General features: G+C 40.0%; 2 protein-coding genes across 3 annotated transcripts in view; one reads left to right on the forward strand and one right to left on the reverse strand.

Moving 5' to 3' along the window:
- The window catches only part of TOP2B (DNA topoisomerase II beta), a 60,584-nt gene extending 43,940 nt beyond the window's left edge, over positions 1-16,644 (forward strand). The window contains exons 21-36 of the mRNA XM_065753472.1: positions 1,308-1,539; positions 3,094-3,228; positions 3,710-3,910; positions 5,075-5,270; positions 5,412-5,503; positions 6,129-6,284; positions 6,441-6,524; positions 7,492-7,689; positions 8,030-8,174; positions 8,889-9,047; positions 10,418-10,625; positions 11,038-11,120; positions 11,430-11,540; positions 14,868-14,984; positions 15,846-15,943; positions 16,156-16,644. Coding sequence (XP_065609544.1) covers positions 1,308-1,539; positions 3,094-3,228; positions 3,710-3,910; positions 5,075-5,270; positions 5,412-5,503; positions 6,129-6,284; positions 6,441-6,524; positions 7,492-7,689; positions 8,030-8,174; positions 8,889-9,047; positions 10,418-10,625; positions 11,038-11,120; positions 11,430-11,540; positions 14,868-14,984; positions 15,846-15,943; positions 16,156-16,317 — 2,377 coding nt within the window. The 3' untranslated portion in view covers positions 16,318-16,644. The remainder of the gene's footprint in view (positions 1-1,307; positions 1,540-3,093; positions 3,229-3,709; positions 3,911-5,074; positions 5,271-5,411; positions 5,504-6,128; positions 6,285-6,440; positions 6,525-7,491; positions 7,690-8,029; positions 8,175-8,888; positions 9,048-10,417; positions 10,626-11,037; positions 11,121-11,429; positions 11,541-14,867; positions 14,985-15,845; positions 15,944-16,155) is intronic.
- A 78-nt stretch (positions 16,645-16,722) lies between these two features.
- RARB (retinoic acid receptor beta) overlaps positions 16,723-26,616 on the reverse strand; it is a 185,966-nt gene continuing 176,072 nt past the window's right edge. For both annotated transcript variants that reach the window (XM_065753487.1, XM_065753488.1), the window contains exons 6-8: positions 22,336-22,540; positions 21,033-21,191; positions 16,723-18,122 (exon numbers count right to left, since the gene is read on the reverse strand). In XM_065753487.1, the coding sequence (XP_065609559.1) occupies positions 17,926-18,122; positions 21,033-21,191; positions 22,336-22,540 (561 nt within the window). In that variant the 3' untranslated portion in view covers positions 16,723-17,925. The remainder of the gene's footprint in view (positions 18,123-21,032; positions 21,192-22,335; positions 22,541-26,616) is intronic.

Here is a 26,616-nt window from a genome sequence, read left to right on the forward strand (position 1 = left end):
TCTTTTAGAGAAGTAATTTTTCCTACCATCAACCTGAATTTCCCCTTGCAACTTGAGGCCATTCCCTCTAGTCTTATTGCTAGTTACATCAGAGAAGAGGCCATCCCCCAGCTCTCCACAACCTCCCTTCAGGTAGTTGTAGAGTGTGATAAGGTCTCCCCTGAAACTCCTCAAGATTAAATGATCCCGGTTCCCTCAGCCACTCCTCAGAAGACTTGGCCTCCAGATGCCTCACCAGCTGTGTTTCCCTCCTCTGAACATGCTCCAGAGTAGTAATGAGGGGCCCAAAGCTGAACACAATATGCGCCCTCATCAGCCCTGAGTACAGGGGGACAATTACTTCCCTGCTTCTGCTGCCAACACTATTTCTGATAGAAGCCAGCATGCCACCCAGCCAGTTCTTTTCCCAGAAAAGAGTGTACCTGTCCAAGCTGTGGGCAGCCAGCTTCTGCATGAGAATATTGTGGGAGACAGTGCCAAATGCTTTGCTGAAGTCTAGGCAGACTATGTCAGCAGCCTTTCCCTCATCCACCAGACGGGTCACTTGGTCATAGAAGGAGATGAGGTTGTTCAGGCAGTACTTGCCTCTCATGAATCCATACTAGCTGGGCCTGATCCTCCAGCGATCTCCATCTAGATGATCTGCTCCATAACCTTTCCTGGCACCAATGTCAGGCTGTTGGGCCTGTGAATGTATTCAATTTAATGTGCAGCTTTAAAATGTATTCCTTACTGTAATTTCTAGAATTTTTTACATCATTTCTTTTATTTCTTAATTTCAGTTTAGCCTAAAGATTCTTAAAAAGCTTACAATTAACAGAAAATAAGGAACTATATGTACTAGTGGGTTTTGTTAACTTTCTCATACATGTTTTTTGTGTAGCAACTTAGTTCTTTATGAGGTTCTGGAAAATGTGTTCACTGAGGACAGTATCCTAAATGAGCAAGTGACCACTAAAGCCTCTAAAGTATTTTCAGAATTTAGGTGACCTACATTGAAGTGTATGAATCCTGAATGCTTCAGAGAATGGTGTTTCTGTAGACACTATATGTTATCAGTTATTAGCTTATTGTGTACATATATAATTGGGAAGGAAGCAGACATCATCTGTTGTTAGTACGCTATTCCATTGGGAAGAACTTTGTTTTCTCAGGAGGTGTGTACATTGTTATTTCAGCTTCATAGTGGCAAAGAAAAGAAGACATGAGAAAAATAAGTCTTATTTGGACACACTGAGTGTTAAAGCATGTATACATGTAACTAGTGGGATTCCAGTTAAACAGGCTTTTTTTTGTCTTTTTTAAAGCCCTTTAGCCAGGCTTCTTTTTCCATCAGTGGATGACAACTTGCTGAAGTTCCTTTATGATGACAACCAACGTGTAGAGCCTGAATGGTATATTCCCATCATTCCTATGGTTTTAGTAAATGGAGCTGAAGGAATTGGTACTGGATGGGCTTGCAAACTTCCAAACTATGATACCAGAGAGATTGTAAACAACGTCAGACGAATGCTGGATGGCCTAGATCCCCATCCTATGGTAAAACACTAGCATTTTATACATTTACTAATCAAACGTAATTTTGTACTTCGGAAATGTAGTCATATAACTCTATGAATGCTTCATTATTGAAGTGTCTGGGTTGAATTGTCCTGGTAATTTTGCATAGGAGCCTTACTTGACTGTTGGAAAGTGACTGGAGAAGTTCGTCTTGAAGAAAAAACACTGCAATTTGTATATTTCCAGTTATTTCAGAGGACTTTTCTATACTCTATTGACTGTAAGACTTCAAAGTATCAAGTCCTAAAGGTAGTTATTTTGCATGGGAGTAAAGCAGAAAGTTGTGCCACTCTTTTTTTTTTTTTTTTTTGAGGTGCAACTACTTATCTTCAGTCAAATATAAAATTACCACTGTCTTAGCTGAATTATACTCTTCACTATATCTGTAAGCATAGAAGATGGTATTGTCACTGTTCAAAAATCAACAGCTGCTGATCTGTATGTAGCTTCTGCTCCTTTATTTAAAATGTTACTGGAAGTTCTTGGAAGTGGTGTATACTTCAAAAAAAAAACTTTGCACAATTAGAGTACTCGTGTGAACTCAGAACCTCTGTAATCAACAGTTAAGGTAATTTATTTAACCTTTACAACTAATGGATAAATGGGTATTGCTACTTTTATGTTGCTTAAGTCATAGGAGCAGAAACATATCTACTTAGATCACATTTCATTGCCTCTGAAAGTGCAATGTCAATTTTTTTGACTTAGAGAATTGTCTTTGGCAAATTCTTGGGAACAGTAGCTAGAATTTTTTTAATTAATGCAATCCGTTGCCCTTCCTTTAGGACTCCTAGGCCTTCTGTGTAGTCTCACAGTCAATTGAAGCTTCACTGTGATTGAAAGAGGCAGTTCTGCCTCCGTCTAGCTCCTTTCTGTATGCTGGTATGTGTTTGTGGCTGCATGGTAAGCTGGATAAGGGAATCAATTCAGTTAAAATAAATAATAACAGTAATTAAAAATCTATCACCCTCTTAGTTAATTTTTAAACTGGATGGGTTCCACTATCTTTGCCAAACAGCACATGAGTAAGAAAATGGCTAGGGAAGGTAGTGCAACTTCTCAGTTTCTTTCAGTGCTGATGTTAATTTATAATGAGACAGGGATATTAATCCACTTTCTGTCATGCCTTAGCTGTGCTTGCTGCTTTCTGAAAATAAATAAATAAATAAATTTAAGGATAAAAAAACAACAAACAAATAAAATAAATTGGAAACCAACAAAGAATCTGATAAGCAGTAAACCAAACAAAGGGAAGCAGCATCTTCCTGGGTTCAGCAGCATCTTCTTGATTATGTATCTACTCTATAGATAATAAGGCAATTGCTTCCATCACTTGCATGTGTGTATCTTGTTGGTTTTTGTTTTTTTTTGGTAATGTTTTTGCTATGATAAAGGATTTTCACAGGCATGAGAGGCTGGTTGACAGATTAGCACAGTACAGAGTGATATCTGTATGGTGCATGGGAAAAAAAATTCTCACATGTCTTACTACAAAGTTTCTTAGCATTCCACTGTTTTTTATTGCAATTTCAGCTCCCAAACTACAAAAACTTCAGAGGAACCATTCAAGAACTTGGTCAAAACCAGTATGTAGTCAGTGGTGAAATATTTGTGGTGGACAGGAACACTGTAGAAATTACAGAGCTACCTGTGAGGACATGGACCCAGGTAAGTCTCAGTAAAAAATAAATAAAAATAAAAATAAATGTTCCGTATTAAACAGTTTTATCCTTTTAGTCCACTTCTGATCATTATATGCATGGAAGGATACACGATTTCATTCTTTTCTGTGCCTTTGTAGAAGATGGTTCTTCTTGTGCTACCTGTTGACCATTCTACATAAAATACTTGCTTCTTCTGATGAGTTAATTCATAATCCCTTTTTTTTGTTGTTGTTGTTGTTTGTTTTTTTTAAGTACACTTTCCTGGCCTTGTAGAATGGCTCTTAGTTTTTTCTAATCCAGGTCTCCATTTTGGGAAATGTAAATTATCCCTGTTTCCTTCTGTAAATTATCCCTGGTTTCATTTGTATTGCACAAAGTTGCACAAAGTTGAAATCTTAGCTTAGTTGTTAGCTTGGTTTAAAGAATTAGGAATTTTAAGAGGTCTGTATAAGTTTTTCTGGGTTTTGCTGTCTTTTTCTTAATAGGTGTACAAAGAACAAGTTCTAGAACCCATGTTGAATGGAACTGAAAAAACTCCAGCATTAATTTCTGACTATAAGGAATACCACACTGATACAACTGTGAAATTTGTTGTGAAGATGACAGAAGAAAAACTTGCACAGGCAGAAGCTGCTGGATTGCACAAAGTCTTTAAGCTTCAAACAAGTCTTACTTGTAATTCTATGGTAACTTTTTTATGTTTGGCTATCAAAATATTTAGTTACTTGGCGTATACTTGAATGTTTTTGTAGTGACTGTGGCATGATTCAACAAATCTCTCTCCATATTTGCTGCTGACAAAAGTAATTGTGAACTGTTTGAATTCATTCATCTTGGAGATAATGCTAATCTTCCTTTTTTGACCATGTTGGGCTACTTGAGTTTTGAAACTTCACTGGAACTGTCTAGAATCCTAGTCTTTTTATGGCAGGTTCTACTTTCAGACATTATCACAAAGCAAAAATACACACGTGAATATGTTGCAATTATTGTATAAATCCAAAGTTATTTGAAAATTAGTTTGAATTAATTAAAAGTCCTGGAGCTGGGTTATAAAAATGGCCTTGCTCAATCCATTGTATAGATTATTTTTGAAAAGCAAATGTGCCAAATCAAGGTGATAGTACTTTTCACAGATTTAAATAATCGTATGAACTGTTGTAAGAATTGCTCTGTAGGGCTGTGTTTGTGGAGGAATCAATGTGTCCTGGTGTAAAAATCTTAAAAAGTGAGATGCCTGTGTGAGTCCTTTATGCATCCACCTGCCAAAGAGATGCTTTAGGCAGATGAATCCCCTTTGAGGGGGATTTATTTCTTTCAGCTGACTGTAGAGGTGCCTAGGGTGACTAGCGTGAACTGGATTTGTCAGAAGTCAGGCAGGATTGATTTCACCTGTGATGTAGAAGTTATTTATTTCTTTATACTTGAAATTGAAGGATTGATTTTTGAGATGTTTAAAATTGAAGTTTTCACATCTCAATTTAGAGACTAAAAAATTCTTACTCTTCAATTGTTATATAATTTTTTTGTGAATCATCAGGTGCTTCTGAACTTGGGCTTTAGTATTTAGATAAAATCAGAATTTCAGCTGAATTCTGGCATCCTCTCCATATACTGTTTTTCCTGCTTGAAGATATAACCATAAATCTTATGTTAAGCTTACTTGTGATAAAAATATAATCTGTCTAGCTATGTGTTGTATAGTCCCAGAGTAAGGTTTGAGCTTTCAATCTTCAAAATGTTATTCTTTGTATAGCATGTGTGTAAGAGCAGTAGAAATAAACTCATAAACAGATTAAAAATCTGGAGTTATGAAATCTCTTTCAAGCAATATATTATATATTTTATAGGTGCTATTTGATCATATGGGATGTTTAAAGAAGTATGAAACCGTGCAAGATATTCTGAAGGAGTTCTTTGATTTGCGATTACATTATTACAGTTTACGTAAGGAGTGGCTTGTGGGAATGTTGGGTGCTGAATCTACAAAGCTCAACAACCAAGCTCGTTTCATTCTAGAGAAGATACAAGGAAAAATTACCATAGGTGAGTAAACACTCTCCAGAATATAAGTTAGAATTGGGGGAAAATCTGCAAGTGATTTAAAATATGGTAAAATGTACTTGCATGCAAGACATTGACTTTCATGATGTTGATGTTTTCCTTTTTTTTTTTTTTGTATTGTAGAGAATAGATCAAAAAGGGATTTGATTCAGATGTTGGTTCAGAGGGGCTATGAATCTGATCCAGTTAAAGCTTGGAAAGAAGCACAGGAAAAGGTAATGATCAGAAATCTCTGGATACATTTGATGCAATTGTTATAAATGATATTCAGTGATATTCAGTTATCCAGATGTTTGTTTTCTAGTAGTCTAATGAACTGATGACAACACTTTTAGAAGATTATTTATGACTACTTTTTATTGGCTTCCATTCTTACAAGTACAAATGTATATATGAATATTGTTGCATAATAGTGGTAATTCCACATTGATAATTCTAAGATGACAGCTAGATAATACAGAGGTTGAGAATGAGTTGTACATATATTCAGAGTTTTTATAGCAGTTTGTATACTGCTATACAAAACTGCTAGCTTTTAGAAATAGATGTACATGCATGTCTGAAGGGCAAAGATCTCCATCCTGTGTGAGGGTTTTTATACCAGTTTCTGTAGCCAACAGGATACAATGCTTACTGCTAATGTTAGGTTCAGCTTTGTGTTCTTAAATCAGTGATTAAGTGATCCAACCATAGAAAGTGTCAGGAACATGAAAAATACTGATGTCACTGAATCCATGAGGAAACACCTTACTATTCCATCAAGGTATTTTGGGGAATTGCTACTGTTCATTTAAGGAGCTAAGATTATTGATATGTCTAATTCGGAATATTTCACCTTAGGCAGCAGAAGAGGAAGAGCCACAAAACCCAAATGATGATGCTTCCTCTGCTTCTGGATCAACTTCTGGCCCTGATTTTAACTATATCTTAAACATGTCTCTATGGTCACTTACAAAAGAGAAAGTGGAAGAGCTAATTAAGCACAGAGATTCAAAGGTTGGTACATTGTGAGTGGCTTAGTCTGAACCGATTTAATAATTACTGATGTGTCTACATATGAATGTTCAGTTTAAGTAGTATTTACTAAGTCACTTGTAACTGACAATTCAGCAAACTTGTAACTTAAACTTATATGCTACTTTCACATTTTAGGAGAGAGAACTAAATGACCTTAAAAGAAAATCTCCTTCAGATCTCTGGAAAGAAGACTTAGCAGCTTTTGTTGAAGAGCTTGAAGTATGTTTTACAAATCTTTCTAAAAACATATCTTAAAAACAAGCCAAAAAAAAAAAAGAAAGGAAAAAGTGGTTAAAACCAGATGGATCTCCAACTATTGGGAAAAGTGGGAAATCTGCTTTTGGTAGTTGACTTCCTATTTGTGATCCTCAGGGTTTGTTTCTTACATTTGTACAGTACAATGCTTTTTACAAGTCAGTAAAAGGAAAATTACCAGGAACAAATTTGTTTTCAGCTGACACAAAAACTGGGATTAGTAACTAGCAATTCTAGGTGATCTAACTTGTTGTGAAACAGCAAGTATTGTCAAATGCAAAGCTACAAATCTAGGAACAAAGCAGATAGATCAGAAGTGCTAGACAAAGGGATTTTACCTTGCCTCGTTAGTATCTCTGGAAAAGAGGTCAATGCATATTGGTGGATAACTTGCTGAGCCTCAACTTTCAGTGTTCAAAAGATTATGCCAGCCATTTTCAGGGAAGTAACACAGGATAATACAAATAAGATGTTTATTTCTCTGCACATTCATGGTGCAGCTGCAGTTGGAAGTATTCTATCCTGAAGGCTCAAATTCTATAATAAAAAACTGATGAAAGGACTGGAAAATGTACCTTAAAAAGCTTACTCTAAAAGGTAGCTGCTTGCTATAAATGCTGAAGGACTGAAAAGTTAACATTTGTACCTGGAGGAAGAGAAACTCGATGAAAGAAAGATATGCCAAAGTATCCAGAAGTTTGTATTTATTTAGGCTTGAAAAAAATGTAGTTTTTAACTGCGTGAGGTAAGGAGGAACTTACCAAGATTAAGTGATTGATTTTCCATTACTAAAATGCGTATATTAATCAGCTGACAATTAAGGGCAGTCTTATGTTCCATGTTAAGAAATAAGTATTGAATAAACACCATGTTCCACTTTGCCCTTACTGTAAAAGAATACATTTCCCTCCCACCCCTGGTTGTTTGTTAGAAAGTAGAAGCACAGGAAAGAGAAGATGTTCTGGCTGGTATGGTTGGCAAACCAATAAAAGGTAAAGTTGGTAAACCCAAGATGAAGAAACTTCAATTGGAAGAAACCATGCCATCACCATTTGGTAGAAGAATAGTTCCACAGATTACATCTGCCATGAAAGCCGATGCCAGTAGGAAATTGCTGAAAAAGAAAAAGGTAAACCAAACTGTTGCTGTAGCTAGATTATTTAACTGCTGTATTTTATGTGCTGATAACATAAATCCAAATCACTAGACCCTATTAGTACTGTATTTATGATGTTTTGCTGACTTAATGCTTAAAAAAAAAGTTAATGCTGGATTTGTTTTATTTTATGTTTGAAAGCCTATTATGACTATTTATGGCTGGGGAGTTTTTTTTTTTCCCTTCCAATACTATTAAAATTGTCAGTATACTAGTGTACTTTCATTTATTCTCTTCTAAAAATTGTATTGCATTTTTTTTCTTGAAATATGAAGGCATAATTTTATTTTGACCAACTTATTAATATTTTTAGGGTGATACTGATTCTGTAGCAATAAAAATGGAATTTGATGAAGAATTTGGTGGCGTGCAAGCTGAGGGTGGTGGGGATGACTCTGTGAATACAGCAGCCTCAGCAACTAAAACCCCTAAACCCAAGAGAGAGAAGAAGGAGCCCGGTGAGATATCTTTACACAGTCATCATTAAGCTAAATGAGTACGGATTTTGTGTTAAGTGTATTTTTAACACATTATGAGAAGGAAAATGTACAACAATAATAAGTATTTCATCTGAATTTCTTCCTTAAAGAGATGTGTGAAAATACTTTGATGCACTTCAGTATTGCTTACAGCATACATACAGATTAGAAGCAGAGGTAACCAATGCTCAAGTTAAACATGTTGGCACTTCTGTCACAGTTTTCTAGTTTTAGTAACTTATTGAAATTTCTGTTAACTACTCTGCTTCTCTTGAGGTGGGGATCTTCTATTTTCTACAAATGGTTTTGAGGGGGAGGGGTCTAAATTGTTGAATATGCCAAGTAGAAAAGATAATTTTTTACAGAATTAGATTAATTATGTACAAATGAAAATACATAACGTGTTCTCTGCCACTGAAGGGCCAGGCAGTGATCTTTAGTCTCAGTGTACAGTATGGATTGATTAAACAAACTTATTTTCCAATTGGCATATTGAGTCACAATGACTTCTTAAAAGTATGCATATTATGGTGTGGCAAACTTACTGATGTCTAACAAAACTTACTTATGGTGTTTAAAGAAAAGTTTTTTAGATCAATAATGCTAAGTTCTAGCTGTTTATGTTCCATAGAAAGGCAGAAGGTTTTTTTTTCTGTAATCCTTGACTGCTATAGATGCTTTAACTTGTTACAGGTACTAGAGTAAGAAGAACACCATCATCTACAAAATCCAGTGCAAAAAAAGTGAAGAAACGAAACCCATGGTCAGATGACGAATCCAAATCTGAAAGTGATTTAGAAGAGGGTGAGCCTGTGATTATTCCAAGAGACTCTCTGCTTCGGAGAGCTGCAGGTACTAAAGCTTTCGTGAAGTGTGCGCTGTGGCAGAAAGTTTGAAGTGCTAACTTATGTTTTTCTTTGACAGCAGCCCTCCTTAAGGGTGTTAACTTCTGCAGATAACTTGCATTGTATTCTCTTCTCTGTGATGTTTGTGAAAAGCCCCTCACTTGCAGGATCAAGAGTTGCTGTGAAAGATTTTGTTACTTGATAAAGCAAAAGATTTTTTGATCCAAAATGCTAGAAGTTATTCACAAACTTTTTGAATTATACAACACAGAAAATGAATACCATTACAAATAAATAACTTCCATGCAGTTATATTGTCCAGCAAGGCCCAAAGACATAATGGCTGCTAAAAAAAAACAATATAACGAAAAAAAATCAAAGCAGTCTATAATAGGCAAAAGCATCAGAGACTGAAGGCTTGAAAAATACAGATATACCTGATTGTCTAAGAAACACACAAGATTTTTCTGGAAATCTGTTGATGCCCTCAATTAGAAAGAATGTTCAAACGATATCGTCAAGAAAACTTGAAATACAAGTGAAGGATTCTTACTCCTTAAAACATAATTAGACATCTTCATAATGCCATTATGAAGCACGCCACAAATGACGTCAGATCATAGAAGCTGGAAATGATCTCTAACTAAGATCAGCTAGTCCAATCATCCACCTGCCACCAATGTTGCCCTCTAAACCATGTTCCTTTGTACCACATCTGCATGTTTCTGGAACACCTCCAGGGATGGTGGCTCAACCACTCCTTGGCAGCCTATGCCAGTGCTGACCACGCTTTTGGAGAAGAGGTTTTTCCTAATATCCAAACTGAGCCTTCTCTGGTGCAACACGAAGCCATTCCCTCTCTCTCTCATCTTATCTCAAGTTACCTAGAAGAGGAGGCCAACCCCCACCTCACCACAGCCTCCTTTCAGGCATTTGTAAAGACTAATCAGGTCACTCCTGAGCCTCCTCTTCTCCATACTGAACAATCCCAGTTCTCTCAGCCATAAGACTTGTGCTTCAGTCTCCTCACAGATTCGTTACCCTTCTCTGGACAGGCTCCAGGGCCTGTATTCTTTCATGCAGTGAAGGACCCAAAACTAAACATGGTGCTCGAGATGTGGCCCCACCGGAGCTGATTACAGGGGGACAGTCACCTCCCTGCTCCTGCTAGCCACACTGCTTCTGATGTTTGGTAGCAGTTTAGATTATGTACCTCCATTCTTCCAGACTCAAATAAGTGTGTTGGCTTTTTTTCTTTTCCTCCTCTCAAGCCTTTTGTGTTGTGTAATCTGAGGCAAGAACTGCTGAGTGATTTCCTCTTTATTTATGTGGTAACATAACTATATTGAAATATGTAACTACGTATTTTTCTTTTAGCTGAGAGGCCCAAGTATACATTTGACTTCTCAGAAGAAGAAGATGATGCAGATGATGATGATGATACCAACAATACTAATGATTTGGATGAGCTTAAAGTAAAAGCCTCTCCAGTTATAAATGACAGAGAGGATGAGTTTGTTCCCTCGGACAGTTTAGAAAAAGATGAATATGACTTCTCCCCAGTCAAATCAAAGCCATCTCCAGAGTAAGTACTAAAACTCAGCAGTATGCATTTCTTAATTTTTTTTAATACAGAAGTCCCTAAACAAAACTGACAGAAAATCAATTAATTATCAAGGTACATGTAACATAAAATAACATTCCTCTTCCTTCTGGAGAGGAATGAAAGTGTATCTTATCCCATCATCACAGCTGACTTGGGCAGGGAATACTTGTACCAGCTTGGTATACAGAACTACTGATAAAAAATACTGTTAACTTTTAATGGTTACAATGTGTGACACAGATAGTGACTTTATTAAGGATTTATCTGCTGAAATGCTAGGTGTATGTTACAATGCTGAAACAATAATTTAGTCTCTTATGGATGCTATAATGTCTACATATTTCAGTATGTAGTTAATGCAATTTATGCAATTTCTTCTTGTGTCTGGTAGTAGAAAAATGTCTCAAGAGAAGAAAAATCAAGATTTTGGGAACATTTTCTCATTCCCATCTTACTCTCAGAAGACAGATGATGGTGAGCTTCTTTTCACTGATCTATTCACTGTTAGCAGTTGTTACAGAATATATATGAGGTTTATTGTCATAAATAGAAACTTATTGCAGTAGTTTTTAGAATAACGATACTGAGATTTATACAGGGGAAAGGGAATAAGAAGTTCCAATCCTTAGAGGAGCACAGCTTGTACTGTAGGCTGTGGGTATACCACGTATCTATCTGAAGTATCAGGAGAGGGTATCTGTGAGATCTTGACTGTAACTGATAAGGATGATTTTAAAATATGCAGTGAACAAATCTTATTCTGAACATGCTCTGTGGTTATAGATACAACAAAATTGGACAGTGACGAGGAAGATTCTACTCCTGTTTTCTCATCACCTTTCGCCCCAAAACAAACAGAGAAAATTCTAAGTAAAACAGTAGCTGCTAAAAAAGGTAAGTGTAGGATTACCCTGTAAATCAGGCCTTTTTTTTTAAAGTTCTTCACTTCCACCTTTACATCATCTCTTCACATCTTAAAAGTGGGAATAGCATTCATTTATTACAAATTCAGTGGCATTGCAGGAGGGGGTATGAATTTCTTCCAGCTTCTTAATATATTAATTTCTGTGTACCGTAACATTAATACGTACTATGTATGGAGTTCAGCCTTTGATTAGTTAAGCTAATGGAAGTCTTTAACCCGCACAGAATAAATGAGACATGATGTCCTTGTGGTTAAAGGTAGTCTTCTACAGTGCATTTAACATACTAACTTTAGAAGTAAGGAGAACAATGCAAAGGAAGAATCTCCAAGAAGTACTTAGGTCCTAAGCAGACCATCCACTTGACATAGTTGTACTTATTTGTGTTTTTTGATTCAGAGAATAGAAGACTACCCTCATGCTTCAGAGGTAGAAGTTACATTTGTTAGTCAGGCTTTTCGAACTGGTAATTTGCATGCTCTTAAGCCATTCAGGACAATTCCAAGAACAGGTTCATTATTTGTACTTGTTTCATTAGTTGTGCACAGATATTTGTAGAAATAAGGGGTTTTTTTAGCACAGTGTACCCCTTGGAGAATCTTGTCATACATACATCTAAAGGGTAGCTCTGAGCCTGTTTCTGAATATGCTTTAAGGATTATACCAAACGCTTACCATAATTAATGGTAGAAATAATTTTTTTCTACATAGGTTGAAAAATAGAGTTCTTAGACTATAGACCAGAGTTTTTTTCTGCTTTCTAATCTTTGCCTTGCTACAATTATTTCTTTCAAATAACTTCATTTTTTTCTTGCTTCTTATTATTCTCTCCTCCAAAAGCAATTTTTTTTTTTTTTTGCTGTAATACAGTGGTCTTCTTGGGCCAACTTACAGCTGAACTTAGAACATTAATATCAAAGAAAGACACCTCAAGGAAACCTGCAAGAAGGCAGCCAGATAGTATAATTAATTTACTTAACAACAAGGAAAGAACTATCTTGTATTATAAATTAGGTGCCATGGATTTGCAACGTCTCTTCACCCTCCCCTCGTTGCTACCACATTCCCAATCTTTGGATCATTGGCATTGCACTACTCTTAATTGAATCAATGAACATATGCCTGATACCCAAACACCTGAAGACTTTTTAATCATCAATAGTAAAGTTCCATAATGTGGATAATAGTGAATAAAGATTATTTTTATTATTGTTTTAAGTCTTTTATGATAAACTTCTGTTTTAAATAGGAGAACTGTGGATGTAGTAGCTCTTTCTGCCAAAAATGTGGCCTTGTGAGCCTGTGTACATTGGAGGTCTGCGTTGAGGACATTTTACATCATGATACCTAGATGAGAGCTTTGGTGTCCTGATCACGGTCTAGCTGCTGTCAGCGATGCTTCCAGTTGTGCAGGCATTGGTTGTATAATCTAAGACAGCATTTCAAAACCTTACTAGGGTTAGTGCAGGCAGGTTTCCCAGGAGTTGTCTTGTGGTGACAGGCTCTATTCCAAACAAGTCTAGCATCCATGACAGTGTCATACCACTCTTTAATTCCCAGGTTCCTTCTCCCCAATTCCTTGTTAGGAAGTGAGAAGCCTGCCTATTTCCTAACATCAGTTAATGAAGAATTTGAGGATCAAGGGCCAACTGAACACAGTTATGTGTCATAATGTCGTGTGCTGGGTGACAATTGTCAGTGGAGCAAACTTTGCTGCTGCTTAATATGCAGATTTCATAATAGCAAAAGGAATTGTGCGTTGCACAATTACTTGGACAAAACTTACTTACACAGCACTGTAAGAGCACATCTAAACCTCAGGTCCTGATGTTGATTGTCATCTAGATATAAAATTGATCCCTTCTGTTAAGATTATCATGTCCATTGTCTCCACTTGTGTATAGTTAACAGAATGAGTAATTCCAAATAGTATTGTAGTCAAGGTATCCTACAGATGGTAGAGGTAGAAAGATTATCATGATGAAAAGAGGCAATCAAAATAAAGTAAAATGCTCACCTGTGTCCTAGGCTCACAGTAGGAAACCCCAAAGGAGCAATCTCCAGAAAGATCCTTCCCCTAGTTCTGGTCAGCCCTTAAATGGGGTCTGGGAGAGGTGGAGCCAGACTCCACGGCCCTTCCTGCCACACAGTGCATTGCCTTCACCTGTGCTCCTGTGGCTGACTCAGTGCTCACCTCAGGTGATCAATCAGTGGTTCAGGCCATGATTCAACAGTTCCCATACAGCTTGTCATCTTCAAATTGATGAAACATTCAGAATCATTCCCTCCCTTGTCTCCTAGTCTTCTAAGTTTCTTACGCAGATAAAAAACTATTTCCTGTATGTAAGCTTTCAATCCACTGTGGGACCTAAAATTATGTATCTTTGGGTAACACTGCCCTTTGCCTTAGCAATACCTTCCTGCTTACTTTGGTGATGCTTTCAGTTGCTGTGTTCCTTTTCCAGACATATTGGTAGGCCTTTGTGGCTTGATTTTTGTGAATATAGCTCTTTTGTCCACTTGTTGAGATATCTGTAGAAACCTATTTTAAGTTGCTTTCAGATACGGTTCCTGGGTTCCAACCTAAGCATCAGAACCTAAGAATTGAAAACACTATCAAACAGTGTTATTGAGCTCTTTGTATTTGTTATCATTTCCATGGAAATAAATAGGAGGGATTGCTTTTGGAGCAACCCATGTACATACCGGTAACTGTCTTTTAAAGATGGCAAGATAAGCTGTGTAGCAGTAATTGAAACTCACTAAGGATTCCACAGATACGTCTCCTTCCTGTTCTTTCTGCTTTCTGAGGTTCTTCTTCATTGGATTAACAGAAAACAACACAGATGCATGGTGCCTCAGAGTCCTGCAGGAACCATGGGGAGGGTTGTTCTGCAGTTGTGGCAAAGATTGTACCACTGTGGAGGCAGAAATGGTTTAAGTAGCAAGCTGTTCTGTAATGTGATGTATCTGAGCATGTTTTAAATAGCCAACTTGGAGAACTTCTGTTGCTGCTTTAGATAACAGTAACTTGTTTTGTGTTCAAAAAGATGAAAGAACATTTAATTAAAAACACTAGAACGTGCTGAATGAACTGATACACCTTAATTAAAGTGTGACGAAGGAAACCTCCTGTTTATTCCTCACAGTTCTAACATAAAAGTTGATGCATGTTTTCCTCGAGTGTAGGAGGCTCATTTCATTTTAACATCTGCCATTTATGCTGTAATCTAGTAGAATTTAGTATTTCTAACCAGTATGTGAATTTAACATATTCAGTATCTCTAACTTCTAACAGCAAAAGTAGATGCACCACCTAAACCTAAAAGGGCTCCCAAGGCCAAGAAGATGGAAACTGTAAATTCTGACTCGGATTCAGAATTTGGCATTCCAAAGAAGGCTGCGGCACCCAAAGGTAGTAATATCGGTGTGGTGAAGCCTAGCATCACACAGTGTCTGTGCTCTCTGTAACACAGGTCCATGTTTCAAGAGAAGCAGAAATAGTCTCTAAAAGAATGACCATATTAATTCAGTAGTAAATGAATCACCAGTAGATTACACAGCCCTGAGCTTTTTCTTTGACAGAAATAGTTCACTGGTGTTTCCTGGCAGTCAATGCCGCGTACTTTTTATATGACTTTAGCTGCTGGGGATGTGTTTAATGCCTCCAAACCCCTTTTAATTGCTCATCTGTTCTGTTGGATACTGCTTGTTTTCATTCTGTGGGCGCATCTCTATACAAGGCAGTAAAATTCCGATAGTTGGTAGTTCTATGAAGTCAGGTTTTCTGGTTCTTTGAACCAGTTCATTGCAATCCCAGTTGTCAGTCCTAAGAAGAAAGTGACAGAGGCACTGCAGCACAAACAGTGAGTTCATTGGAACACTGTAAAGGGAAGGAATGTGCTGATAGCTGCCGTTCACAGTAAATTCCTAAGCTGTGAAGGTGCATTAATGCTGTGTTCTCAGCACAAAAAGTTACTGAGGACTTGCAGTACTTCACAAGTCCGGAGGAAGTTGCGTTAACAAAGCCGGGCCCTGTCTTGAGCTGACAGTATGAATTGCTAGCGCGAATGGTAACGCCGGAAGAAGTATAAAAGAGAGATACAGAACTGAGAAAATAGCTGTGTTGTATTTTATGGCTGTTGTGAAGAAGCTTGAACTGTAAACTGAATTTTGACTTTACACGTAGACGTGATAAAATGTAGTAATGTCACTGGTTGGTTGTTTTTTTTCTCCAGTTTGCTGAACTTTATTGAAATTATATCCTCTCATCTAGGAAAAGGGAGGGGCGCAAAGAAAAGGAAAGCATCTGGCTCAGAAAATGAAGGTGAATACAACCCTGGGAAGAAGACACCTAAATCAACACCAAGCAAGGTCAGTTCTCTCTGTGCTCCTTTCCACTTGTAAGAATAACGTAACGGAGTACTTCCAGTGAAAGACGCGTGTTCTTACGGCAGCGTGCCGTTGTAGTAACTGGGCTTTAGGTGTAGTTATATATTAGTGTTAAAGAGAGTTGCTTCAGCTCTGAATGTCAAGATGCAAAACGCATGGAGCTTCACAAAGGATCTGTCTTTTCTTTTCCAAAGAAACCCAAGAAAGCCGCTTTCGACCAGGATTCTGATGTGGAAATCTTCCAGTCAGGCTTTGCCTCGGAAACTGCCCCGAAGCCCCGGACAGGCCGGGCTAGAAAAGAAGTAAAATATTTTGCAGAGTCTGATGAAGATGATGATTTTGATATGTTTAATTAAGTGCCCAAAGAGCACACAACTGTTTTCCAACGACTATCTTGTGTTGTCCTCTTGGTCCCTTCTGTCGCAAACTTTTGTACATTTGACTTATTTTATGTGATAATGTAATTGATGGTTTTTATTATTGTGTGTAGGCATTTTAACATTTTGTTCTTACACCTACAGTTTTATGCTCTTTTTTACTCATTGAAATGTCATGTATTTGTCTGACTGGCTTGTAGAGATGTTCTAGACAGCGGTGCTAAAGCACATTTTAATTGTCATGGTTGCAATCAGCAAACCTGCTTTTTGAAATGAAGTTTAAACATTAAAAAATGGAAAACTCTCCGTCTTGTGCGTGTAACCTTTGGGCTGGAGGGAGTACTTCCACACAGGGTGTTTTTTTTAAAATAAATATATTTTATTCTTTGCCAGGAGACTCCATGGAAAAAGGTAAACAGTATATGAACATAGAAAGCATTGTTAAACAATCTCAATGTACAAACAGAGCCAGTGAAAGTACATCACAGACTTGCTAGAATATATAAAAAAAAATCCACTAGTGCTTTAAATGAAACCTAAGAAACTGACACTTTATCTGTTAACCATTCTACCACAGTTTTCACTCTGCTTCATGGTGATTTAACAAGGCCAAGAAGGCAGATTCTCTCCTTGTGTTTCTGGAAGTCCTGTCTGTACTTCCCTAGCACCTGGAAGGCCGCATAGCCCAGCTCGTTCCTGGCGGTCGACTCTTAAGGAAATACCCTGGACTCACCCATTCGAAAGCCGTAAATGAGTCTGCTGGTTATCACCCCATGAAGTTTCCCTAATGGCTTGTGAAGAAGTAAACAAAAACATGGTAACACTGAGAAGTGTTTCTGCCTTGGAGGCTATCATTACTGTAGAAATGTAGTAATTAGCCGTGTAGCTAGGTCACCAGCCAGGTAATAAACCACTTTTTAAATTTTAAAGTGACATTAACAGTGGAACAAATGACATCTGAGTAACTGACCGGGCAGTTGATGCCGACACCGATGTCTTTTCTGCGAGTGCAGGGAGTTTTGTGTACTTTTTACAAGGAAGGAGATGCAAACTGAGGGCATCAAGGAGTAGCTTTCATCTTAACTGATCTGATGGTCCTTTACATTTCCTTTTCTGGATGTGTACAGTAGTCCATTTCATCTGGTTGGTGTCTTGATCGTTCTAGGTATGAGAGACAAAAGGAAAGCACCAAACATCCAGTACAGAAAGTACAGCCATACATCTGTATGTACAAAGTCATCAGAAATGCAACCAGAATTTAGGGTTTGAGATCTGTCTTGTCACCATGCAGTCTTGAATGTTCAGAAGAGAAAACAGAAGCTTAACTATTTTTTTTTTTGCATGAAATGGCTGATTTAGAGTTTCAAAAGTTTGCATTTTCTATTTTAAGAGTTTAAACAGCAAGGAGTATATATCGATACATATGAAAATTTCTTGGTCCTTGTTGAGTTCTTATCTATATATATATACATATATAGATATATATTAAGTAAGTCCAGAAAGTAAGCAGCAGTAAAAATGTTTTTTTCTTGCTTTTCATCCCTGTACATAAGGTGTTAGGAATGTCTGAAGTAGCTGGAAAATGTCTTATTGCACCATAGGGGATTGACTGACACTGCTGTTATCCACTGAACTGGGCGAGATACTCGGACTGTGTTCTGCAGTATTTCCATTTGAGGTTGGTGTCAGTGGTTCGTGTCCTTCAGAGTTCTCCAACATTTCTTGAATGAGAGGCGGCATGGATCCAGGAATTTCCATTTTCAATGTAATGACACGTTCTGCACCTTTAAGAAGAAAACAGAAAGAAGTCCTTTCCGTTAGGATGAGTCGTGCAATTTCTTTTTCCATAGCATCATCAGTAGTAATTTCAGGGTACGTTATTTTAACGGCTTTCACGTCTCCCTCTGTCGTTCCGCATACAAAATTACGGAAGCAAACTCCTTCAGTTCACTGCGGGAAAATGGAGCCAGATGAGCTCTCCTTTACAAATTGATTTAAAATGGTGATCACAGCAGCCAAGAGCACAGTACAGAAATTAGACGAAGCACGTCTTTTCACAGAAGGAACCAAAATGGTACTGAGCGACGCTGAGAAAGGCAACAGTGATCGCTTAGGAGGCTTTACAGATGGGAATGCACTTCACAGTTTCTAAGCCGGACAGGATCTGCAAAGCCTGCAGGAGCACAAAGTGTTGGGGGCTCTGTACAAGGTCAGAAATAAACACTGCCACACAGCAAACTGTGAAAGAATCAGAATTTGACAAACCCTTGCTTTGTACAAGAAGAAGCTCAGCCTAAGGGATACTTTGGTGAAGCTGCCTTCTGTTTGTTGCAGGTGTTCTCAGCTGACTGCTTAATCACAAAAGTACACAGAAACGCTGTTTACATCTGATGTAGCTGAAGTTAACCAACTGTTTGGTACTTCCCAAGTGCAACAGCGACAGGCGTTTCTATGTAGGGATGGCTCTGCAGGCTGATGTGTGTAGGATTAAACCCAATCACAAAATTATTCCGGACTACCCTGACTGCAAGCCAATAAGTAACACTAGTTTAGGGGAAGAAGACGCCTCACAATACGGCTTGCAGCTCCTAAGATGTGTTAAGGCTTCTTAAAGATGGCACACAGAAAAGACCAAAGCACACACTGCACAGTTTGCTCACAACTTGCACGTGACAGCACTCAGAGAACATGCATCGCTTCTTGGCCTTTGAGCTAAGACCAAGTATTGTTCACCCTAAATTGGAGAGGTACGATGTGAGGGCTGGACCATCAGGTGGATAAAGAAACAGCTGGACGGTCAGTTGGACTGTCAGTTGCACATGACACCAAGCTACTGACAAGAAGGGATGTCATCCAGAGCGACCTGGACCGGCTCAAAAAGTAGGCACACCTAAACCTAATGAGGTTCAGCAAGGCCGAGTGCATGGTGTTGCCCTTGGGCTGGGACAGTCCCAGATATGAGTACCTGCAAGGAGAACTCCTAGAGAGCAGCCTTATGGAAAAGGACTTGGGAGTGCTGGTGGACAAAAAGCTGGGCATCAGCCAGCAGCGAGCTCTTGCAACCCAGAAGACCAACTATATCCTGGGCTGCATTAAAAAAGGGGTGACCAGCAGGGAGAAGGAGGTGATTGTCCCCCTCTGCCATGCCCCTGTAAGGCCCATCCAGAGTATCCTCTCCAAGCCTAGGGCTCTCAAGCATAGGAAGGATGCAGAGCTGTTGGAGCAGGTCCAGAGGAGAGCTGCAAAGATGACCAGAGAGCTGGAGCACTTCTCCTATGAAGAAAAGTTAAGGGAGCTGGGCTTTTATTAGCTTGGAGAAGAGAAGGCTCTGCGGAGGCCTTATTGCAACCTTTCAGTACTAGAACTTTTTACATGATAGTGACAGAAAGGGAAATAATTACAAAAAAAAGGGGGGAGATTTAGGTTAGATGTGTGGAAGAAATTCTTTTACTCAGAAAGTGGTGAGGCACTGGCACAGGCTGCCCAAAGAAGCTGTGAATGCCACCCCTGGAGGCATTCAATGTCAGGTTGGATGGGGCCCTGGGCAGCCTCAGATTTGTACCTGGGAGCCCTGAACTGGGCACAATACTCCAGGGGAGGCAACACCAGGGCAGAGTAGAGGAGGAGGATCACCTCCCTCAGCCTGCTGGCCACACTCTTTATGCATTCTAGGATGACACTGGCCTTCTTGGCCACTGGAGCACACCGCTGGCTCAGCAGAAACAAAGAAAGAAATCTGCTTATCCTTGGAAGGCCTCAGGTAGGTATGGACCTCCAGCAGGATGCCCTTACCTCCACTGCCAACCCTTAAATGAGGTCTGGGAAGGGGTGGATCCTGGCTCCACCCCTCTGGTCACTCAGGTGCATTGTGTGCACCTGAGTTCCCCTGGGTTGGCTCTGCCTTCCCACCAGTGCTCCCTCACTGCTTCAAGCCGTGACTTGTCATTTCCGCTACATCTAGAATCAAATGTCAGTGAGGATACAAAGATTTTGTTCCATGGTGAAGAATGGATGTCCTTTACATAGCTTGTTTCTGGTGGGGTGAAAATGTTGTCTGTCAAATAGAACAACTTGTAGACAATTTGTAGCTGTAAAACACAGAATTCAAGTACCTGGAATTCAAATACACCTCATAAGGTTCCTGATCATTGTCTCAAAATTAGTCTAGTGCTTTTTAAAAGTGAAAGAAGGCAAAAGGAGTCAACGACTCTAAAGAAAAAAACAGTGTGATTATTGGGGAAAGAGTCCAGAGAAAAGAAACCGTAGACATACTTTGCTTTTCCATGCTGCTACAATGCCCGTGCTGGAGAGAGCACTCAGTCACAGCATAACTCCAGATAAGAAGGGAGAATTTATATTCATGCCTGAGCTGAGACATTTCAGAAAGCATTACAAAGGCAATGAGCAACTTTCCAGGTGAATGCTGATGACGAAGACTGTCAGGAACAAAGGAACAAGCACTACAACTAGAAAAGTAATTACTGACTTCATCAAGAATTGTACGGAACATGTAGCATCATTTACATTTGAAGTAGAACCATTTTCAACAGGGAGTTACATGAACAATATGAACAGAAAGGTCAACAGGACCTCTCAGTTGTGTTAAAAACACCCAGAGGACCAACCAAACCACCCAGGTCTTCAGGCCAATCTCCTCTGAGAAGTGACACACTGTGAACTGTGAGACACTGTACCTTTTGCACTGATGCTACGAAGATCTGTGATTTTCATTAAGATCTTTGGAAACATGTGAGGCTTGTTGGGTCGTCTCTTTCGGATATAAATTTTCAGCGCCTCAAGCAACGGTTCCTGAAGCTTATCCACTTTCATTGGTTCTTCAAGGTCCTGGCGATCTGTAGGAAGCATCATGTCACTGTATGATCTTAAGTATGTGGGTTTTTTTTTCATCACAGAAAGAAATCACAGAAGCTCTTCCACGTTCTTGCCTGAACCTCCATGAATGTCATCACTGTCTCCATTTATATGGAGAAATACATTCTGTAGCATTTATTCCATAAAAAGATGACAAACCATAGCTTTCCAAAACTGAGCATCATTTTGCCTTGGTTACTGGATAGGTTTGTCATTTCAGTGCTCCAGAATTACCACAAGCTCCCTATCCAAGAGGGAAATATTGCAAACAATATTTGAGAATTAATTTCGTATTCCTCCAGGTTTACAAGTTGATTGCGGCCGATTTGGTCTTTGCGTCGACGCTAAACCAAAGTGCGTTACCACCAGACATCAGCAGATGGCGGTGCTAGCTTGAGTGACAACAAACGTCAGCCATAAAAGGGGATGTGCCAGAGATACATCAGAGGTGTCTCAGAACCCATCATTGCTTCTGATGGGTTATGGTTAGAGACATAAAAGCAGAATCATTTTGTACTAAGAGACCACTACCAATAAAGACTGACTTTTGTTTTCAAAACAGTTATTCGATAAGCACTGCTAAGCATAATTATGCCAAAAAAAAATATATCTAATTTTTACCTGGCAATGTCCCTTTCAAATTGGAATCACACCACCCCCCACAGTCACGTTACCATTTCTACCCTGCTAAATCTGAAGCACAGCCTGCCTTGTCTTGGTTATCCCTGATATCTTCTGTACAAACTCTATGCATACGCATGCAATTGTATTTATGAGTAAAAGCTGCATAACTGGCCTCTTGCCCTAACACGGTTCAGTGATGGAGGTGCCCAAACGCTGCTCAGGAAGAATGCAGTGGGATATATCCCGCAGTAGTTCTTCACGAGGCAAGCAATGAGATGGGCCTGATCCGGCTCATTTAAAACCATACCAATAATAAAAACAATAACCATCATCAGTGGAAAACAAACCTTTAGTGCAGGTGGCTTACGTGACACATATGTAACACATAACAGCACTACATATATATACATCTTAGTACAGGAAAGCAGAACAAGTAAAACAAAATGAAGATCTTAACGCGTCCGTTGCTTTAAAGGCACGTGAGTCCCCACTGTACGGTACCTCCACAGATCAAGCAGATGGCACTAAGGAGACCGGTTTCTGTGTCATCCATTTCCAAAGGCAGGAGCTGGTTGGCAAAGGTGAACACGAGGTCGGTCAGGGGGCCAAATCCAGCGTTGTGCATCTGAGTTCGGTTCAGGGTAAGGCCATCTGAAAATGTCATGGTGTCTTGTTCAGGCGTGTATCTTGTGCAAATTCTGAGGATCTGTGGAGGGATCAAAATGAAACCTGAAGAATTCAGACCTTGAGAGGTTTGCTGCATTGTCCCGATGCAGCAAATTATCCGTGGAACTGAAGTACGTGCTCACGTCAAAGCAATCTGAAATCAAACTCCGATACGTTCAGTTCCAGTAGCCCCAAAGTTCTCCAGTACCACATAAACGAACAATTGTCTGTGATTACTTTTATAGTAGAAATTGGTCACTTCCAAGTTTTCCCTCTGGTTATGAAATAATCAAAAATTCCATGCAATTCCCATGACTTCACTCATCAACGTTACCATAATAATCCCACAAGTCGCTCTTTAATTAGCATGCTCTACATGCCAAACAATAAAACCTTACTGCGCAGCCAGCCTGATCCCAGCAAGATCATAAAAACACCTGAACTCCTTGAGCACACCCATATCCCCTTGTTCTGGGGGGGGGTCACATCTGTGGGACAGTGCTGCTCTGAGCTGTGCCTTCGGTAGGAAGGGATCTCTGTGTCCGAAGTGGTGAGGGAGACTGAACACAGCTTGAGCTCCAGGGCTCCTTCATTTGGCAAATAAATGGGAAAATTCAACTGTAGAACTCAACCAGACTTGCACCACGTGAACAAATGCTCAGTTGGAAGAAGGACCAAATGGAGAGGAAGCCCAGCAAGAAAAGGAGCAACAGGCTGCTGCCTGCTCACAAAGCAGGGCTGCACTCTTGCCTTTCGGAGCACCTGAGAGGAGCCACAGTACTGCACAGCTCAGGGGCCGCATCGGGCCGACCCAAGCGCAGCAGCAGGGCTCAGCTTCCCGCCCCAGGCTGCTCATCCCTACCCGTCCCCACGCGGCAGCCCCACAAAGCTCTGCTTGTCCTGAGCCGATTACCAGGCTCTGAATCCTCACGTGGCAGCACGCGGCAGCCTCAGGAGCTTGCCTGGCTTTTCCTCTTTTCTACAGCCGCGTGCTGCAGCACCACGCCTTGTCAACAGAAGACAGCGTGGTTACCATATCTATGCTGCCAGGAACCACTGGAGGGTCTCTCCCCTCAGGCTCGCTGTTTCTTATCCTTTTACACCTAGGAGTTGGACTGGATGATCCTCACCCATCCCACCTGGGATGTCCTATGACTCTGTGATCTTTAAAAGCTACGCTGAGGAGCCTGGAGGGAGATACTGGAACAACAAACACCTCTTCAGAGCACACCCAGAACAGAAACTACAATTTGAACTGTCACCCCAAGCAACCTGCCTCCCTCTGCACGCAGGCCGTGGGCCCCAGCAGGACGGTCTGGCGCTGCTGGGGATGCACGGAGCAGCCTGAAGAGGTCACAGTGCTGACACAGAGGAGGACATCCAGGCTGCACCCGCAGCAGGAGCGAGTCGGGGGCTTGGTTGGGGAGCAGGCACAGGGAGCTTACAGAGGCCTCGCAAAAATCATGATTGAAACCTTCGGGTCCCATGGAATGCAGTTACTTCCAGGCGCAGACAGCAACTGGGAAGGCTTCTCACAAAAGGCAGACTTCAGGCTTTTGTGCCTAAATGCTGCTTGAGCCTTTAATTGGATGAGCCTGCAGTGGCTCAGACGGGGCAACTGGCACAGCTGAAGCTCAAGTATGTGTTTTCTGCAATGCACTTAACTTGACTGGAGCAATCAGGTCTCAGGTTTCTCCTACATTCCTTCTACATTATCCCACAACACACTGTTATTAAACTCTGAGACAGATCGTTTAAAATGTTTTTGGTGTTTTTTTCTTCTTTTTTTTTCTTTTTCAAATTTATGCCCTTCATCAAGATCTGTGAAATGCTATGGATACTGCTGACTTGCTGTTAAACCTTTCTTGGGCAAACTTCCAGTGTCAAAGTGAAGTTGATTTCAAGCTCATAGTCACTAAAGAACATATGGGAAATGTCAGCACTTGAAAATAAGAAATCACTGTATCTTTCTCCATTTTAAACTGTCTAGAAGACATCCTCCCAATGTCCTCGATACTGTTTAGATTTTGTAACTAAGCCAAGTATTTTAGTTGTCACTCTGCTCTTAAATGCCACTTGCAGCCATAAATAAGGTCCTTGCCAACAATTAAAGGACCCTTTGTTTTAAAGAGCACGTCTTGAAGTGTCTACCAGTCAGTTACAAACAGCTACAACCCCTCCCCTCCAGTTCACACGAAACCCAAACACCCAAAATGCTGCGTGCATAAATAACTGCTGCTGCCATTACGCTGTTACCTGCTTTACACAGCTTTAAGAACTCCTGGTGCCACACGCTCGCTGCCCCAGCCAGGATGGTTTCCCAGGAAGAGAAACTCAACCTCTGAAAGGGCATCAGCAGGTGAACAAACCTCCCGCCACTGCCATGCTCACGGTTACCCCGCACTCACAAGCTAAAAATGGCCTTACTAGGGCTGAGGAATTTAGGTTTTTTCCATTGGATTTGAGAAAGGCTGAACTACAGGCTCCATACCCCATGCTCTCCCACTGCAGGGCCAGCAGACAGAAGCAGTCACTTTTATGAGGGTTACTGACTGAGCTTTAGTAACATTTATCCCCAGAACCTTTGGCTCCAGAGCAAATACAAATTCCACCATTCTCAGTTGGAGCCTTTAACTATTTTGCAAGGCTTGATGCTATTTCCCTTATAGAATTTGTGTTTGTTTGTATATAAAACAATTATCTGACCCATATCCAATGGAGTTTATTAATTTCCTGGCAGTATCTCCTTTCTTAGGGTGTCAGGGGATTAAGGCATCTAAGGCTGCAAGATCCAGCTAAGCTGAGCCCTTAGTGAGGCTTGTAAAATGCTTAGGCCTCGCCCTTGCCCAGGAGTTAAACCTGGGTCAGTGGAACCAGGACTGAACACGGGCACAATATCCTTCCAGCTCTGGATATTCTGTGAGCTCCATGAACCCACAGGATCCTTAACAATTACAGAATTTGGGTATGAATTTTTCCCCACTAGCTGTGGAGCAAGAAAACGGCAGCTCCAAGCTGGAAATGCAGTTTAAAGCTTGAAGTTTTAGGGTTAAAGAGTTCGAATGAAAGGGTTTTCACTATTTTCTGACCCTTTCTCCCTATCACCGTTTTTGGGTAGTTTCTGTAGGCTTTGCAAATACATAGCAATTCTCTTCCCATACCTCTAGAGGAATATGTTTGAGGAAATGCCCAACTCTATGGCTGTATGCCTTTTGGTCTAAGAGGACTGTAAGTGCACCTTCTCATAGCAGAGCTAACCATGATAGGCACACAATCAGTAATAAATGGCCCTGTGTTATGGAGGGACCACACATGATAATGATAAGATGGCCTGGTCCGAATGGGACTGGAAGAAGAGTACAATGAGAGGTGAATCCTGAACACTGCACAGCAATCTCAGCGTTCCTTTCTTTATTGGATGAAGAATAATAACCCTTCTCCTCTTCCACTCCCGTTTCCTCCTACATCAATGTCCTCTAGACACAATTCTTCAAAACAGCTTTTGACAACACAAGAGGAAAAGGTCACAGCAGTTAACATCTTCCTCAATATGCTCCTGTTGGAAGCAATACACTTCTAGAAATTCCAAGATTAATCACTTTAACTTGAAATTCTCTACTTTAAACTCCCATGCCAGGCTGAGAAATATATCTACAGTAGCCACCCTACAAAGGGCTTCTTGGTCACGCTGAAAAATCACCTGGTTCATTAGGGACCAGAAGGTTTATGCTGAGAAGAAAACATTTAGAAGATGTATAAATCATGTCTGAAATGTTTAAAACAAATTTAAAGCATTAACTGTTTTACTGAAAGTCACTGTGACAGTCAATAACAAAGAGCATATTTGCCTCTAAAAGCCTGAAGACCTCTAAGGTCTTTGTAAAGAAATGATGAGATCCCAGAGGGCTCCTCTGAAGGTCAGCATGACAAACAACCAGAGACAAAGAGAGGGAGAGGAGCCTGCCACGCAGTGGTATGGTAGAGAGGAAAATTTCAAGCTCATCTGCATAGTTCTCTTCTGCAGACTGTATATTTGTCTGTTAAGAACTGAAGCACATTTTGCTCAAATCTGTACAAAGCCTGTAACAATGGTTCACTTCCATGGGTGTGAACAGC

The sequence above is a fragment of the Cyrtonyx montezumae genome, unplaced genomic scaffold (genome assembly GCF_038088225.1).
Source record: "Cyrtonyx montezumae isolate F1298 unplaced genomic scaffold, pur_monq_1.0 scaffold_8, whole genome shotgun sequence".
Lineage (NCBI taxonomy): Eukaryota > Metazoa > Chordata > Aves > Galliformes > Odontophoridae > Cyrtonyx > Cyrtonyx montezumae.